At 51.2% G+C, this 17,816-nt stretch overlaps 1 protein-coding gene across 3 annotated transcripts in view; it reads right to left on the reverse strand.

Annotated features, from left to right (window-relative positions):
- The window catches only part of JARID2 (jumonji and AT-rich interaction domain containing 2), a 274,220-nt gene that overhangs the window by 26,677 nt on the left and 229,727 nt on the right, over nucleotides 1-17,816 (reverse strand). For all 3 annotated transcript variants that reach the window (XM_043590773.1, XM_043590775.1, XM_043590774.1), the window contains one exon: nucleotides 7,984-8,219. In XM_043590773.1, the coding sequence (XP_043446708.1) occupies nucleotides 7,984-8,219 (236 nt within the window). The remainder of the gene's footprint in view (nucleotides 1-7,983; nucleotides 8,220-17,816) is intronic.

Genomic DNA, 17,816 nt, shown 5'->3' on the forward strand with positions numbered 1-17,816 from the left:
ACACACACCCCTGTTCTGAGAAAAGACGTGCTCACCACTCTGCTCCACAGAACAGCATGCTCTGCCCACAGAATTTTTAAATCTACGTGCTAAAAAAGGAAAGATACAAAAATACCACAAAAAGAAAACAAGCACACTCATGTGGCCCGGCTCCCGTGCGGGTCGCAGGCCAAGCCCAGGCACGTGACTGCCAGCCCCTGGCATCCGTCTGCCCCGTCACCTTTGACACTGGGCCCCGGGGACCGCCTCGCCGGACGCACCTGACCTCTTCCGCGAAGCAAAAGATGCCAGTCCCTCCTCCGCATGGGCAGAGCTGGCTTCCCCACCCTCGACAAAACCTCCACATCCGGTTAGAACCTGTCTCAGCCGGCTCGCAACTTGGACACCACAGGAGTTCTGTGACACATAAAAGTCCCCCTTGTCGGGGCGTCCGGGTGGCTCGATCAAGCGTCTGACTTTGGCTCGGGTCACGATCTCACAGTTTGTGAGTTCCAGCCCCGCGTCGGGCTCTGTGCTGACAGCTCAGGGCCTGCGGCCTGCTTCAGACTCTGTGTCTCCCTCTCCCCCTGTCCCTCCTCCTGCTTGTGCACTCGCTCTCTCGCTCTCAAAAACAAACAAACACACACTAAAAAAAAATAAAGACACCCTTGCTTATAAAGGGAAACCAGAGAGTGACGGGTGCACACTGGAAATGCGAAACTTCCAGAGAATGATGAAGGCCCAGCCAGAAGCCACTGCTGGGTGCACTGCTCTGTGACCATCACGTCACAGCCCTGTTTGCTGCGGCTGCTGCTGGCCTCTGACAGGTCACTAACATCTTGGGCATCGATCTCTCATCTGCACCAAGAGTTCAAAACGGGGACTCCAAGGTTCCATAAGCACCCCCACCCCAAAAGAGGCCAACTAGAAATCACACAAACAGCAGGAAACGGAACAACCACAGCCATTGCTTCTCACCGGTAACCCCCACGAGGAGGTGACTGGATAGAAGGAGCCTGCGTTCCCAGGTCAGAGAAGCTGACCGACCAGCTGTGGTCACGCAGGAGCACACCCTCCCGTCACAGCACAAAGGTCGTGTGTTCCCAATCAGCCCCCAGTGCTCCCACGGGAATCAGGTTCCCCAGGACAGGGCCCGAATCTGTCTGAGTGACCTCTACACTACGTCCAGGGAAATGCACTCAGCCCAAGCGGGGAAAAACAAACATAAAACCAGAACTTTCCCATCAGTGACTCTCAGAACCCGTAGATCACCGGGCCCCACCCCCGGGGTTTCCTAGACCACTAGGTCTGGGATGGGGCCCGAGAATTTGAATTTCTAACATGGTCCCAGGTGATGCTGACGCCGAGGCAGGAACATACTTTAAGAACTGAAACAAACCATCGGTAGAAGATTCTGGAAACAGAGAAAGAAGGGTATTTCTCTATGTGCCACCAGTTACACGCAGTGCAATCAAAGCCATAACATCTTGGTAAGAGGCTGTGTTCCAGACGCCAAGCCTGGGGCATTCAGGGAACCAGGTTTCTGGTGAGGCAACCTGGACCTCTGGACTCCAGGCCCCACATGGGAGGCCGCGGGGCAGGCCCAGGACTTACGATCAGGTCCACCACTGCCCACCACCCTACAGAGAGTACAGAGAGGCAGGACTGACCAGATCAGGTGGGGGAGAGAAGAGTGTGGAATGAAGAAATGGAAAATTAAAACAAAACAGCGAACAGCCTGGCAACAAGAAGTTAAAAATAAACGTATACAACCGGGGGGGGGGGGGGGGGGGGGGTGAAACTTCCCAAGGTGGGCACCTCTCCTACCTGGAATAAAAGGTAAAGCGAGGGACACAAAGATCTCTAGTTTTTCATGGTGTTTTTCAAATGCTTTCATTAGCTCAAACCAAAACGAGCCACTTAGGATAAAACCAGAAATAGCATATACATAGTCCTGCTGTGGCTCCGAGAAACTTTTCCGTCATCGAGACAGAGAGAGACCTCAGGGATCCAGCATCTTCAGAGAAGGATTCCACTGCCCAGAAAATAGAAGACACACCCGTTAGGCCTTTGATCTCTCCTGAACCACTGAGAGGACGGCCTGTTCCAACTCTTCACCCAGCTCAAAATAAAGCTGATTCTGCAGCCTAACCGCCCCGACCCTCCACCCAGACTCTGATCTGATCAGTGCGGGCGGGAGCCCAACAGCTCAGTGTTCCCGTAACGATTCTGGCCCTGCTCCTGCCCAGTATTAGGGTTCACCCAGGGGAGACTGGAGAGCCAGAGTCAGAATCTCTCAGACTCTACATCCAAAAAAAAAAAAAAAAGCACAGGGGCCTTGAATGCATCCATTCTGCCCCCTTGGGCGCACCTGATGGCCTCTCCTGCTGTGCTAGGTTACGGGGAGGTACATTTTCCACAGGGCAGAATTCTAGAGAAGTATTTCACCGTCTTCAATGGCAAAAAGAATCCCCCCTTCTTGTTTACGTATTTCCGTAAACTTTAATATGGGTGGTTCCTGCCCAGATGTGCAGTGAACTGCCCTGCCCAACCAGAAGAGCGAGCTCCTCTGTTCCTTTGCTTCCTTACCACGCTTACAGTCCCCTTCAAAAGCCGCTGCCCAAACCCTATGCGTGCAGGTCCACACATCACAAGCTCAAAGACTAAATGCATCAACCTCACAACTCACTGAACTCAATGAACCTGATTGGGAAATCACCTACGGAGACGGGAAAGGACATGTCTCGTTGACCGTATTTCTTCCTCCCAGCCAGCACACCTGTGTTCCGCCTACAGCAGAGGTCACGTTCTCCCAACCCAGGAACCCACCTGTCCGCACACACATGCCTATTCCTTGGCCCGTCCTGGTCTTTCGGGGTCCAGTGCTCAACTGTTACCAAAGAAAGCAAAGGAATGGTGGTGGAAGGCATTGTTTTACCTTGCCTTGGAGGGTTTCCTCCCACCCACCACCTTATCAAAAAAGGGCAAACACCAAGTTTGAGCTTAACAAAACACCCAGGTCACTCAGCCAGCTCACAGATGTCACTGTGCACACCTGAGGAAGTACTTACCCAGAGCACGTGAGAAAGAGGTCACTTAGCTCACTGGAGGCCTAACGCTACGTGCTGCATGCAGCAGAACCTTCCAAGGTGCAAGAGAAACACTGAGGTTGAATAACTACAGCTCTCCAAGCTGTTCCTTCTCTGGGCTCTGGCAGGGACTTCTGCCTTTGCGTCCCTCTCCCCCTAAACCCACCTAGCTCTGCAGGAGGTGGGATGTCTGCAGCCTGTTCTCCCTGGCCCACCACCGCCCACCCACCACCGTAGCTCAAGCTCCTCCAGGCCCACAGCCATGAGGTTTCATGGCAAAGAAGTCCGAGCCAAGTTCACAACCAGGAATCCTGTCGTCAAGCTCCTGTTCCCCACCAGAGGGAGCTGCTGAGTCGGGAGCCTCTGCTCATCCTTTCAGAGCTGGGAGGCTGGGGACAGCCCACTTGGACTTTAAGACTTGGATTAAAAACAAAGAGCCTGAGATGAACAGAACTGCACCAGACAGGCGGAGGGGAAGGCCTCCTGGTGCAGCAGACCCCTTCGTGAGAGAAAGGGTAAGACCCCAGTTAATGAGCGCAGGACCCTCCCAACAAAAAGGCAAGGCTGGGTTCTGGTAGGAGCCCCCAACCCTTTGAGAGCACCTGCTCCCACACTACAGGTGACCTAATGGAGTCCTTAATACCGTGCCACCAACACCTGCAAATCCAACTACAAGCACGACCCGCTGAGCAGCACGGCTAAAACCCTGAACATCTCACAGTGCAGGTGATTTTCTGACCTTCTCTCTGGATGTTCCTATTTTCCAGAACTTTAAAAAACAAAACTACTCCCAATTCTTTAATCAGAATTTAAACCCCCTCTTTGAATCTTTGAGGCCCACACGTTTGCAGCAACCCCCGTACAGCTTATTGTGAGGACCCAACCTCCAAAGGGAACAACGGAGCCCAGCAGATCTTCCTGCCAAACGTGCCCGCGGGCTGCCTGTAGGAGGCGATCGTTTCTTTCACATTGTGGCTCAGCCTCAGCACGATAAATGAGGACAGTGACCGCGAGTGGTGTGGCCCAACAATCCACATCGTGGCTTACCAACCTCACAACATCTACAAAAGTGAACACCTCCTCACGAGGCTCTTGGAAACCAACTTTTTTTTTTTTTAATGTTTGTTTATTTTTGAGGGAGAGAGAGTGAGCACGAGCAGGGGAAGGGCAGAGAGGCAGAGAGAGAGACAGAGAGACAGAGAGACAGAGATCCAGAATCCCCAGCAGGCTCCAGGTTCTGAGCTGTCAGCACAGAGCCAGCTGCCGGGCTCGAACTCACCGTGACCTGAGCCAAAGTCAGAGATGCTTAACTGATTAACTGACTGAGCCACCCAGCTGCCCTGAAACCACCATTATAAAATGCTCTCTAGGTGCATAAGGTTCTTTGGTTTTACCGTCCTGCGTGTGCTAGTCTTTTACTGCATTTAAGCTGAACTGCTAGGTGAAGGAACCGAAGAGGAAAACATCAGCTGCTCCTGTGTCCAACACTCAGCACACGTCCAAATCATCCTGCCAGTGGCCCTGACAATCCCAGGGCGGTCACACACGCATGACAGACACCGTGCTTCTGGTACCACAAAGGCGAGAGAAGCCTGGCAAGGCCCCTCACGCTGAGACACAGCCACGGGGGAGGTTATTCCTGGGCTCCGAGGAAGCGCAGCGAGCACATGACATCGTGCAAGGTAATGGGGAAGGGGCCGTTTCAGTACAAAGGGCAAGTGAGTTAGCCGAGGGTGCCTCCGACCACATCGGAGCAAACAGGGTCAAGTCCCCGGGGAGCGGCACCTCCTCAACACCACACCCCACACCTCCCACCGCCGCTTGACACGATTCACATTCACCCTCTTCTTTTGGGGCGAACCTGAAGAAGTTAATCCTATTTAAAATTAAAGACCCACATATCCTCTGGCCCCAATCTTTTCTGCAGGTGAAAGATGAAAAGGTCAGATTCTAGTCATTTCCATCAGGCAGTTACAAAGGAATCTACAACTTGCCTTCACTGACCTTATTTTCTCTGTATTTTAAACACTGGGATGTGGCAGTTTCTAATTCGTCCTTTTGTTTATCCCAATATCACGGGGTGGGGGTGGGGGTGTCAGTGTGACTGCGTCCAAATGAACAACAGGGCCCAGGAGCGTTAAAGATCTTAAATTTCAGTGGAGGTCCTGGTTAGTGCCAAACAGGAACTGGAGAGCCGGCGCCCTGGGCCAGACAGAGAAGGCCGAGGAGACAGAGGAGGAGGGGAAGGGGAAGGGGAAGGGGTGGGGGGAAGAGAGCCCTGAGCGCTGCCCGCAGACACCCCACCTGCAAACACTGACCCGAGCCAAGCACTAGAGCCAGGTCTCTGCAGTCGCTGGGTGACAGGAGGCTGCTCTGCACGGGGACCCGGACCTCTCACTCCCAGGCCGCACAGTGAGACGGGCCACGCACGCAGGCCGGGGAGCCAGGGCGCGGGGTCCTCTCTGCTCCCCCAGCTCCTCCCGCCAGCTGTGCCAATTCCTAGCGTTCAGCTACAAAGAGAAATCCCGAGCCGAGGGGCACGAGCTGACAGCTGAAGACGAGCTGTGACCAACGGACACCAGAGGGGTCCGCCACCCAGCCCCGTTCGAGAAGGGGCGAGTGTGTGTGCCCGCGTGTGCACGCGCGGTCACGCATCTGTGTGAATGTGAAGTCCTGTTCGTCCCCTTCCAAACCCTTCAGTCCTGCCCCACAGGTGGGAGCTCCCCTTACTCTGGGACCCTTTTTAATTCTTCTCTTTCACAAGCGAAACACCTGTAGGAGAATCCCATCAGAGCGCGTACCAGGCTGTCCGATCTGGGAATGGAGGGGAGAGAACGAGCCACAAACACAGGGACGGCGGTGCCTCCGGCTGCAAACCGGGACGTCTGGGTCTCAGAAGACGGGCCAATGTTTAAAATATGCTGCGACTACTTATTCAGTCTCGAGGTAACACGGCCGAGGATGGATGAAGACACAGGTACGTGAGAACCCCGCCTGGAAAAGCCACGAAGATTCTCACCCTGCTCACCTCACCAAGACTGGGGCGCCTGGGTGGTGCAGTCAGTTAAGTGTCTGACCTTGATTCTGGCTCAAGTTACGATCTTCACAGTTGTGAGGTCAAGCCCTAGGTCCTCGGGGTCTGAGTGTGGAGCCTGCTTAAGGTTCTCTCTCGCGCTCTCTCTGCCCCTCCCCGATCGCACTCTCTTAGAAATTAACATTAAAAACAATGTTTTAAGCCCCAAAGTACCTTTAAAAACACAAAAAAACTAAAGTTAAAACTACACACACACACACAGACACACACACACACACACACACACACACACACACAAATCTCTCTCTCTCTCTCTCCCCCATGCATGCATGCAAATACACATATTCAGAGAAACTATTCTAGCATCATGAACAATGAGAAAGGCCCAGGCGCCTGGGTGGCTCAGTTGGTTAAACATCTGACTTCAGCTCAGGTCATGACCTTGTGGTTCATCAGGAGTTCAAGCCCCACATCAGGCTCTGTGCCAGCAGCTCAGAGCCTGCTTTGGATTCTGGGTCTCCCTCTCTCTTTCTGCCCCTTCCCTCCCTCCCTCCCTCCTTCCCTCTCTGTCTCAAAAATACACATTAAAGAAAAGTTTACAAAAAACATTAACAAGAATGAGAAAGGACACGCATAAAGAACAGCTCCACAGGGGCACCTGCGTGGCTCAGTCACTTAAGCGTCTGACTCTTGATTTTCGGTTTAGGTCATGATCTCTCAGTTCCTGGGATCAAAACCTGAGTCGGGCTCTGCACTGACAGTGTGGAGCCTGCTTGGGATTCTCTCTCTCTTCCCCTCCCCTGCTCGCTTGCACTCTCGCAAAATAAAAACAGCTCCACAAGGGGAGGGATTACAGTATGTTCCCACCATCTCTTAGTAATTCTAGAACATGGCAGGTCAGGAGATCGCTCTGGCCCACACATACCTGGCCCCGACTCCATCCATTCTGCAGAAAAGGTTAGCTGTGTGTCACAAGTGCCCAGTGAGGAGATCTGTGATCCCCATGGCTCCCTGCCTTTAAAATGCAGTGAGAACAGGAGCGAGGGGTCAGTGACAAGCCACTGACCCGGGTGACACAGCCCTTCACCGTGTGCCTTCCTCCAGGCTGTGCCTTCCAGGGGTCCTGGGAAATCACTGTCCAAGGACGGAACACTGTGACAATGACAATGGCAGACCCTGAGGCCATTCTTCAGAGTTTCCCAACAGGATCTGTGTTATCTAACGCAACCTCGAGCAGGGGGCAGGGGGGCTGGAGAACAATGTGACCCGCGAGCTGCGATCCTGAGGTGCAGGCTGACGTGTGCGGGATGAACCGCCCCCGGGCACACAGGGACTGCTCAGTGGTGCGTGTGCCCGTGCCCGCCTCCTGCCCCCAAGTCCTGGCGGAGACGCTAACTTGTCACGTTAAGAACGACAGAGAAGCGGTCCAGGACTGTCCCCTGACAGCGCGAGGCAGTTTGCGGGCCTGTCTTCAAGGTACAGCTTCTCCAGGCTTGAGAGGACGACCGAGCTCAGAGCCACCGGGGGCCAGGTCACAGGTGGAGGAGGGGCAGTGAAGGCGACAAGTCGCTTTGCCCAGCCAACAGGCGCCAACACACCAGATCCACCAGAGGGAGGCGCCTGGAGTCTGGAGCAGGTGCCAGAGCCGCTCCCACCAGAGGCCTGCCCACCCAGCACCTCTGTGCCAACACCGTGCCTCCCTCCCCAGCTCACCTCTGGCCGTCACCCTCCTGGCTTCCTGAGCCCTCTAGGTACGGATTTCTCGAGGCGACCACTCCCACGTCCCCTTCAGTTAAGATGGTGACATGGGGACACGGCACCTGGCGGGCAGGCCCCGTCCGGGCCGGAGCGGGGTCACCTGTGCGGCAAGGCCGGGTTTACCTGCTTCCGTAAGTCCTGAGCCGACCGATGCAGAGGGGGGTGGTGGTGGTTAGCAGCGAGCCCCTTGGCCGAGGAACCCGCGGAGGGGGCCGCTGGGGGCGGGGCCGCTGACGCCTGTTCCCTCCGGCTGTCAGTCCGGTGATCGCTGTGCTTCTCCTTCCCGGGAGTGGCTTCTTTGCTTTTGTGTTTTTGAACAGGTTCTTTCTCCCGTGGAGACCTGCTGGAACCATTGAAAACTAGGAAGGAAAGAGGGACAATGAGGTCACCACGTTAGATTCTGCCACCCTCCAGCATCAATGCCCGGAAGCCAGGGAGAAAGCCAAGTCCCCGTAACTCGAGCCACCCCAAGACCACAACACCATCTCCACCGCCACAGCCTGAACTACGGGAACAGTCCTAGGCCCCGGGACAAAAACCATTATAAAGCATACCCAAAGAATTATTTGCTTTGGTTGAAAAGACTGAAAAAAATCTATTTTTAAAAAATCCCTACCAAAACAAAACAAAACAAAACAAAACAAACCCCAGCGGCCCTCAGAACATCAACATCACACGTTTAAAAAAAAGAAATGAACACACAGTCAACATCCCAAGAACAGAACCACCTGGTGTATGAAGATACGGGGCATATGGAATGAAGTCGTATCTTCTCCAATTTAAAGGTACGCATTCTAGGGGCGCCTCAGTCAACTAAGTGTCCGACTTCATCTCAGGTCATGATCTCGCGGTTTGTGAGTTCGAGCCCCACGTCGGGCTCTGCGCTGACAGCTCAGACCCTGGAACCTGCTTTGGATTCCGGGTCTGTCTGTCTGTCTCTCTCTCTCAAAAATAAACATAAAAATAAACATAAAAACAAATAAAGCTGCGCATTCTGAGACTGAAGATCTGCTCACTATCCCGTCGGGTGACCAGAGAAGCGAGAGAGGGCAACAGAGCCGGACCTGTTTCTCTTCCAGAAGCCCTAACAGCAGGAACAGCCAATGCATTTCATGCTTGCCACAAGCCAGGTGAGCCGGCTACGGCAGTGAGGCACGCTCACTGCCTTTACGTCCAAAGGGACAGGCAACACGTCATCAGGCCCATTTTACAGATAAGTTGGAGAAGGAGTCATGCTGCCCGTCACCAGCACCGGCAGGCTGGCCTGCCTCCCAAGCTCACCGCCTCCCCGGTCCCCAAGCATGTGCCATGATGCCACCCACCCAGGCAATTCCAAAGAGAACAGCAACGCTCAGCAACTTGACGGTCAATTCTGTTCCTGCCAGGAGTTCCTTTTTCCACATTACAGCTGGGGCTTGTGAGCCCGGACCCGGGGGGGGAAGGTCTGGCCCCTCTCCACGGAATACAATGAGCTTTTACCATCTGCCCCTCCCACAGCACAGGCCTCCCCTGCCCTCAAACCATCCGGGCAATATTGGCCTGTGTCCTCAGGGAAGGAGAGGGAAAAGACTCCCCACAGGCTCTGGCAGAACAGACCACATGGAGCCCTTGCAGTGCAGCCAGTGCTCATTTTAGAAAGGCTCCTGACAGACGGGGGCGGGCGGGCCTGAAAGGTCTCCACGCCTACCACACACCCCCCCCCCCCCCCGCACCTCCGCTCCAGGCCATGCCCACCCCCACCAGGCAGACTTCCAGGCCAAGTGCACCCAGGCGGCTGTAAGTCAACGCCTCCTTGGAGCGGAAGTCTCTTCCCGCGGGGGCGCGAAGAAGTCACACTCACCTCCACCCACAGCCCTTTCCGAGGGCTCAAAACCAACTAAGCCTCTCTTCCGAGGATAGCAGCCTCCAAACGTGTGCCCACAGCTCCGTACGCCTTCTCTCTCACCTCTGTCAATTACTTTCGTGCCACAGAGGTGAAAAATATTTTCCTCTTATCTGCCATTGGCTTTCCTAGCTCTTGTGATGCTGCATCTGCTAACCCATTTTTCTTGTTTAAAGTCTGTCTCGGCTTCTGTGCTTAGAAAGCCTGCCCGTGTTCTCAAATGCGAAGATATTCCTCCACTGGTCTTCCTAATTCTTTCTTATTTATTTATTGAGAGAGAGGGAGAGGGAGGGGGAGGGGGGGGGGAGAGAGAGAGAGAGAGAGAGAGAGAGAGATCACGCGAGGCGGAGAGAGAACCCCAAGCACTGTCTCACTGAGAGTGCAGAGCTGGATGCGGGGCTCGAACCCAGGAACCATGAGATCATGACCTGAGCTGAAAAACCGAGTCAGACACTCAATCGACTGAGCCACCAGACGCCCCATCCTCCTGATAATCGACTGAATTGCTTACACGGACTTCTTTGGTCCACTTGTTACCACCCCAGATACGGTCTAACAGATTTACATGTTCCGTGCCTGGACTGGATGTGAATCTCGATCTGGAAAGTTCCTCCCAGCACCAGTGACTGACTACATGTTCTCAAGAGATTTTCAATACTGCAGTGAAAGAGCTCGCCGCGTCAAAATATGGTACGCGATCTGGCGTCATGGAAGGTTCCAGTGGGTACTCTCGGTTACAGGGAAAACGGAGAGCTTCAAATGGCTGGCATTTATTCTAAGTGTAAGTAACTGCACTCCGTCAGAGCCCATCAATCACACCAAGCTGGCAGGATCCGTGCTTACTTTCAAGACAAATTAAAAGCAACATCCGTAAGAAGTCATACTTCAGTGTGATTAAAACACAAGTGAGGAACATGAATCTGGGCATTTCTTGACCGTTCACCCATTTTCTAAAGCAGTGAACATAGATAGCTCCTTTATGGAAACACAGCACAGGAAGCTAGTTTTTTGTCTTTTTGGTTTTTGGTTTTTGTGTTTTAAGTCCCAAATATTCCATACCCTTCCATGCTTTGTTACTGAAGAAGTACCAGTTCTGTCATTACTTCCCTCTGTTTGGTTAGAACGATTTTCTTCTGTGGCTTCGTCCCCTTTCCTAACACTGCATCATGGCAACTCCATTCCCAGCACTGCCATTTGCACCCAGGCAAGTTACTGACTCCTCAGTTTCCCCATCTGTAGACCGGGGATAAATGGGCGTTCCTGCACAGAGGTTTGCAAAACCTCATCGCTGCATGTTCAGAAGGACCATCACAGACGGCTAGGAAATCGGCCTGTGGCAAGACCGCCTCTGGCCTCCCTGCTGAAGGGAGGTGCGGCATGCAGAAGGCTTCCATACAGGTAACTGTCTGGCCTGTGCACATTTCTGTCTCTTGGGGGAAAAGACGTGTGGCTGATGCCCTGCCCGTGCAAGAAGGAATAGATGCTGAAAACACAGCCCACATTTGCTACGAGCTTCATGAGTGACTTCACCCCTGGGGGAACCGGAGACCCTTTCAGGGCACCCTCCCAGGTCACAACTATTTTCGTAATTACACCAAGATACTATTTGCCCTCCTCACTGTGTTGATTTCATTAACGGAACAAAACAAAGGTGGATTTAGCATCAGGGAAATGCTAATCAAAACCACCACGAGACAACAACCGTTTCACACCCACTAGGATGGCTATCCTCAAAAGACAGATAATGGAGAGTCCTGGGGAGGATGTGGAGAAATTCTAACCCTCGTGTAGTGCTGGTGGGAATGCAAAATGTTGCAGCCGCTTTGGGAAACAGGCCAGAAGTTCCTCAAAAAGGGAAACAGGGTTACCGTGACAATTCCACTTGCTGGTATGTACACAAAATACAGAAAAAATAGGTCCACATTTGTGTGGCTCAGTTGGTTCAGCCACTGACTCTGGATCTTGGCTCAGGTCATGATCTCAGGGTTCATGAGTTCGAGGCCCCGCACCGGGCTCTGCACTGACCGTGTGGAGCCTGCTGGGGATTCTCTCTGTTCTTCCTCCACTTGTGCTCTTTCTCAAAGCAAATAAACCTAAAACACTTTTTAAATTTGGTTTCTTAATGTTTATTTCTGAGACAGAGACAGAGCATGAGTGGGGGAGGGTCAGAGAGAGAGGGGGACACAGAATCTGCAGCAGGCTCCAGCTCCGAGCAGTCAGCACAGAGCCCGACGTGGGGTTCGAACTCACAGACCGCGAGATCATGACCCGAGCCGAAGTCGGACGCTCAACCGACTGAGCCACCCAGGTGCCCCAAACTGAAAACATTTTTAAAAAAAATAGTTCCACACAAAAACTTGCGTACAAATGTCTGAGGGGGAATAAATACTAATAATTAAGAACTGTAGGGGAAACCCAAAGGTTCACCGATTGGTATGTAGATAAACCAAACGGGGTATCATCCATCCAATAAAAGGAGTCAAGTACCCACACGTGCACAAGTGCAAAGAGATCTTGAAAACACTGATAAATTGAAGAAATTAATGACAGGTTCCATACTGTAGGAGCCCATTCATACGAAAGGCCCAGAAGAGACCAACAGAGAGAGACAGAGTAGATTAGCAGGCTGGGGGTGGGGGTGGGCGTGGGGAAGGAGTTCAGGAAAATGGGAAGGATTTTCCCTGCCGATGAGAACAAGGTTTCTCAGGGGAAGCAGATGACAGCACTCCGAAAGTGACTATAATGACAGACACACAACTCTGCGTGTACTGATAACTACTAAATCGTACACTTTGGGTAAATTTTGGGATTTGGGAATCATAGCGCAATAAAACTTTTCTTTTTTAAACTAGCACTTAACAAGAAGGAAGGAAAGACAAGCCAGTTTTCATTTCAGGGAATGATAAAGTATAAATTGTCAGCAGCACTAAATCCTGACCCCTGAGCACACACACTTTGTGTGCCAATTTGGGAAGTACACACCAAGCCCATCCCCTGATCAAAGCAGGTTATTTGTAGGGAAAAGCACTCGTGTGGCGGTGATTTAAGCCGCAAGCCAGCAGTTTCATGGCATGCTACGTTTATTTCAAAGAAAGACCGATGTAGTTATCTGTCCATCGTTTTCACCAAAATGAATACAGCAACCCTGTGGTGGGAAATAACGAACAGAATTTTTTTTGTTATTTGGTTTTTGTTTTGTTGCCAATGATGGAATTCACCATTTGGGGCAAGAATTACAGTTGTGGAAAAGCTTTATCTGCCACCATGGAGTCTCAAAGTCTCTCCACACTAAAATACCTCTCTGATGAGGTCAGGGAAGATGAGGATTGTTTGATGGTTGCTTAATGAAAGGTGCTGACCGCTACAAGAGGTAGTCAGGTGAGCCATTTTTTCAAATTTTTAAAAAAATTTATTTTGAGAGAGTGTGCACACGCCTGAGCATGTGCAAGTGGGGGAGGGGCAGAGAGAGAGGGAGACACAGGACCCGAAGCAGGCTCCAGGCTCCGAGCTGTCAGCGCAGAGCCCGACGCGGGGCTGGAACCCACGAACCGTGAGATCATGACCGGAGCCAAAATCAAGAGTCAGACACTTAACGAATGAGCCACCCAGTCGCCCCAAACCATTATTTTCAAGTGATCAATACAAAACATTATAAAATGGTGCATGGATAAGAGAGATGTTCAAAGCCAAAGGCAAACCAACGGATTTTAGAAACACCTGGTTTGGCTAAGTCAGAGGAGCCTATGACTCTTGATCTTGGGGTCATGAATTCGAGCCCTACGTTGGGTGTAGAGATTACTTAAATAAATAAAACTTTACGATAAATGTAATGTAACAGAGTATGAAAAGTACCACTTCCAACTGCTGGGCCAACTGACCTTGCAGAAACTACCACTGCTTGGGTCTGGGGGTGTGATACCAAAGGATAAAAATCATCTACAAAGTTCTTCCCTTTTCCAACTATGTTTCTGTCTGAGGCTGATTCTCTTCATATATGTCAACCAAAATTATGTATTGCAGGAGACTGCACACAGAAACAGACATTAGAATTTAACTGTCTTCAAGGTTCCTGGGTGGCTCGGTTAAGCTTCCAACTTCGGCTCAGGTCACGATCTCACACCTTGTGAGTTCGAGCTCTGCGTTGGGCTCTGTGCTGACAGCTTGGAGCCTGGAGCCTGCTTGGGATTCTGCGTCTCCCTTTCTCTCTGCCCCTCCCCTGCTCACGCTCTGTCTTTCAAAAATAAACATATTTTTAAAAATCTAGCCGTCTTCTATGCCTCATATATATATATTTATATATAAGTTCCCTCAGTTTTAATTTTAATATGGTAAATATCGATTTTTAATAACCTGTTTTAATATCATTTTTGATATTTACCATATGAAAAATGTATCAGTAAATACAATCCTTTTGGGGTTCCTGAGTCAAAAGGGGTCTTCCGATAAAAAATCCTGACATCGCTAGGCTAAAGCATCTCTTCCTTGATTAGCTACATCATCGTTTCCAGGGATGTGATGGAGCCGATACGTACATGTCAATACCTATAAGCCCCCACAACGCTCAGGCCCTGAGAGGAAGCCACCTAAATCTGAATCTACGAAATCACCTGCTAAACTCTTTGACCTTGAGCTAGTACCTGTCCAAGTCTTAGTTTCCCCACTGACTACCTCACAGGATTGCTCTGAGGAATCAGCGAGGAACTATTGATCTAGAAAGAGGCTAATGGGCCACGAGATGTGGGCACCGGCCAGCCGGTGGCTTGTCAGTGAGGGTCACCACACTCCAGACACGTGGCAGGACACCAGTGCTCACAGTTTCCCTGCTGCTCCTTTCCAAATGAGCCACCGGGCAAGGTCAGTTGCTAAACTGAGATTTCAAGGAAATTCCTTAAGAGTGGCACTGTGGTTATTAGCCAGCAAGAACTTCCTGAAATCCAGGGGGAAACCCAGATCCTTCCATCAGCACCAGCTCTACCCGACAGGGAACGCACAGCTGTGGCTCTATTCTGAGGCCGAGGACGAGTTTCAGCCCCAGCCAGCAAGGAACTGACTCCTTGGGAAAACTGCTAAGGAAGCCGAGGGGTCCCGGGACTACAGAACTGGAAAGCCGGTGCCATTAACATCCCAGATCAGACTGGGGCTCTGTGAACCGCAGTACCACGTTCCCTTAACAGACTGTTTTGATCAGAGCGTCGAAAAAAGAGAAAGTTTTCAAAAATACAAAAATTAAAACTGGAATAAAATTGACTTTGAATTGCAAACAAAGAGATCGCTTTCAAATGAACCCACTTTCTGTAACAGCTTGCTATCTTTCAGCAGCAGTATACCCAAATGGCAAACACAGCCAAAAAGTCAAATCATGTGTTAAATGGGAAGAAAGGGGGAAGGGGCGGGGCGGGGAGGGGGGGGGGGGGGGACGATGGAGCCAGAGACAAGGTATATTTTGTCCTCAACAGCTCATTAATTTTAAGTGTCGTGGGAACCTGCCAGTTTTACCCCTCCAAGTAATTATCTTTTGTCTTAATTTGTAAGATTCTCGAGAAGGGGAAAGGCAAAAAATATTCACTCTCACAGGGAAAGACTAAAACCCTGTGAACATGAGAGACAGAGAGAGAGAGGCGGACAGAGGACTATGCGCGCTCTCCCCAATTAAAAGGAATAATTGAACTCGTTTCTTCAAGGAGGGGAAAAAAAGCATTTATCACAGGGAACTGTATTAGGAAATTGTATTGTGCTCAGATACAAATAGCTTTACATTAATGAACAGAGACAAATCTATTGATTTGTATACACACACTCTGGAAGTTAAATGGCCTATAGACAAGTGTTTTCACACCACGGCAGGCAAAATCTTTACAGCCAAAGGCTGATATTTTGATTTAGGGTCACTTCGTGCCTGAGAAGACAGGATGCGCTCCCAACGAGGGGTGAAAAAGAAAACTGGGCAGGGCAAGTTACATTAGCAACATCGTTCTGGCAATCCCAGAAAGGTGGAAAGCTAGGCTTTCCAAGGAGGAACTTCTTCCATTTCTAGCTCCAGGGACCGCGCCCCGTGAAAGCTATTTGCACTGATCGCAAGGAGGCTGGGGGGTGGGGCGGTCCATCAGGCAGTCCATGAAAAGCCCACCATAAGGTCTTTAAAAAGCTCACCACATGCACGGCCCCTCGTAGGGACGTGCATAGCTTGGTGTTGATTTTTAGCTCCCAGATCACCAGACACATCTGTGCCTCAATTCTCTAAACTACGTAGCCAGCTGCCTCCTCTTATCTGCCCTCCAGGAATCGTTGGAGTATTTACCATAAAGTATATGCAATGCTCGGTGTTCTTCGGAGGAAGGAGTTCTGCAAAAAGTAGAAGGCTGATCTTTTTTTCCAAGCTCCTGCTGCAATGCCGACGCACGAGACCCACGTTTTAAAGCAGTGATCCCCTTGGACAGGGCGGACGGGGCCAGCACATCCTGTGGCCTGTCTCCGTGACACCCCCATCTTGCTAATTATTGGTGCTAAGAAAGGCACCTCATCAGAACACAAGGAGAGAATCCTGATTTTTTTTTTTTTTTATGAGGCGACTTGGCGTCTGCCTAAGTGACAGGACACCCTGAGATGACTCAGTGTCTGACCCGAGCTAATGGGGTTCTGAAGCCTTCACCTCCTTGAAAGAGAAACGTGAACATGAGATGTTACAGGAAGCCGGGCCGAAACGGCTGGTCGGCCGGCAGAGGCACAGAGACCAGAAGGAAAGAACGATCACGAGGCCCACAGGCTGGACCAACCCCCAAATTACATAAAATAAGACGTGTCCCCTGTCCCACCCCCAAAACGAATCGAAGGGACAAAAAGAGAACCACTGTAAATAGAGAGGAACATGTGATGGAAAGGAAAAGAGAAGCATGCCAAGTTTCTGATCGGGAGCCAGATATTTAAATGTAAGCTTCGTGTCATTACAAGGCGTCCCGACTTGGGGAAGACAGACTCCATCAATTGGCTGGCATTAAATCCTTGTTACTGTACAAAAACTGTGCCTGCTCCCTGGAGCCAGTTCAACTTTGAGTCACTATTGTCTGAAAACAATGGAATGTCTGCCAACCTTGTGCCAACAGTTCAAAAGGATTTTAATGCAGCCTGTGCGAGAGCTGTAACCCGGTTTGCCCTGGGCAGAAACTGCTCCGCTCACGTAGCTGTAGCACTCACGTGTTCGACTAGGGAAGGCAGAGGGGACGTGTTTCGGTCAGCACAGGTCCTGTTGTAACCCCACGGCACCGCTCACTCACACCGGGAGCCAGCGCCCGGCCGCAACTCGAGGGAGGAAAGCATCGGCGGCCTGTGTGCACCCGACCTTCAGCATCACAAGCCGGGCTCTCCTGGTTAACGTGGTGTTGGCAAAACCCCTCTGGAATGGACACCCTGAAATCCTACCCCTTTGGTTATAGGAAAGAAACGCATTAAAAAGGATTTTTAAGGCACATTACATTTTCTACGTACGACCTTCTAGAACTTAAGTCACAGGCTATTTTTCTGCAATCAGAATTTGGTTGCGACCGTCCCAGGATCGAAAAATGTGAACACACGATGGGCAATGATGTCCCATAACGGAGTTGGACGGATCTGCCATTTAAACACGTTTCTTGCAGATGATCCTAGTAACTTCTGATACTGAAGTTTAAAAGGGCGTATGACCTTTATGAGAATATAAAGGTCAGGGCAAGGAAAAGACCATGAATCAGGATGAATGGTTTTTGTCATTGAAAAATGGTTTCTTGGCTCACCTGGCCCCCAAAGGAGCCGAGGACAGGAGGAGACTGAGCCTGAGGGTGACCAACCCCCCCACCCCACCCCCCACCCCGCCACCGGTGCCCACATCAGTGGGCTGTAAGCTTTGTGCATTCTCCAATGTGCCAGAACAGGCTTGGGGAGGGACATCTGGGCAAGTGGCCTTTTGGGACGGCAGGCAGTGGGCTGAGAGGGATTTCATGCTTTACCACTCTCAAGAAAGGAGACAAAGATCGCAGAACTATGGGTTATACTCAAAAGAGATGTGCATTAACTCTTGAACAAAATGAATGCAGTATTTTGC

This window comes from Prionailurus bengalensis, chromosome B2, assembly GCF_016509475.1.
Source record: "Prionailurus bengalensis isolate Pbe53 chromosome B2, Fcat_Pben_1.1_paternal_pri, whole genome shotgun sequence".
NCBI lineage: Eukaryota > Metazoa > Chordata > Mammalia > Carnivora > Felidae > Prionailurus > Prionailurus bengalensis.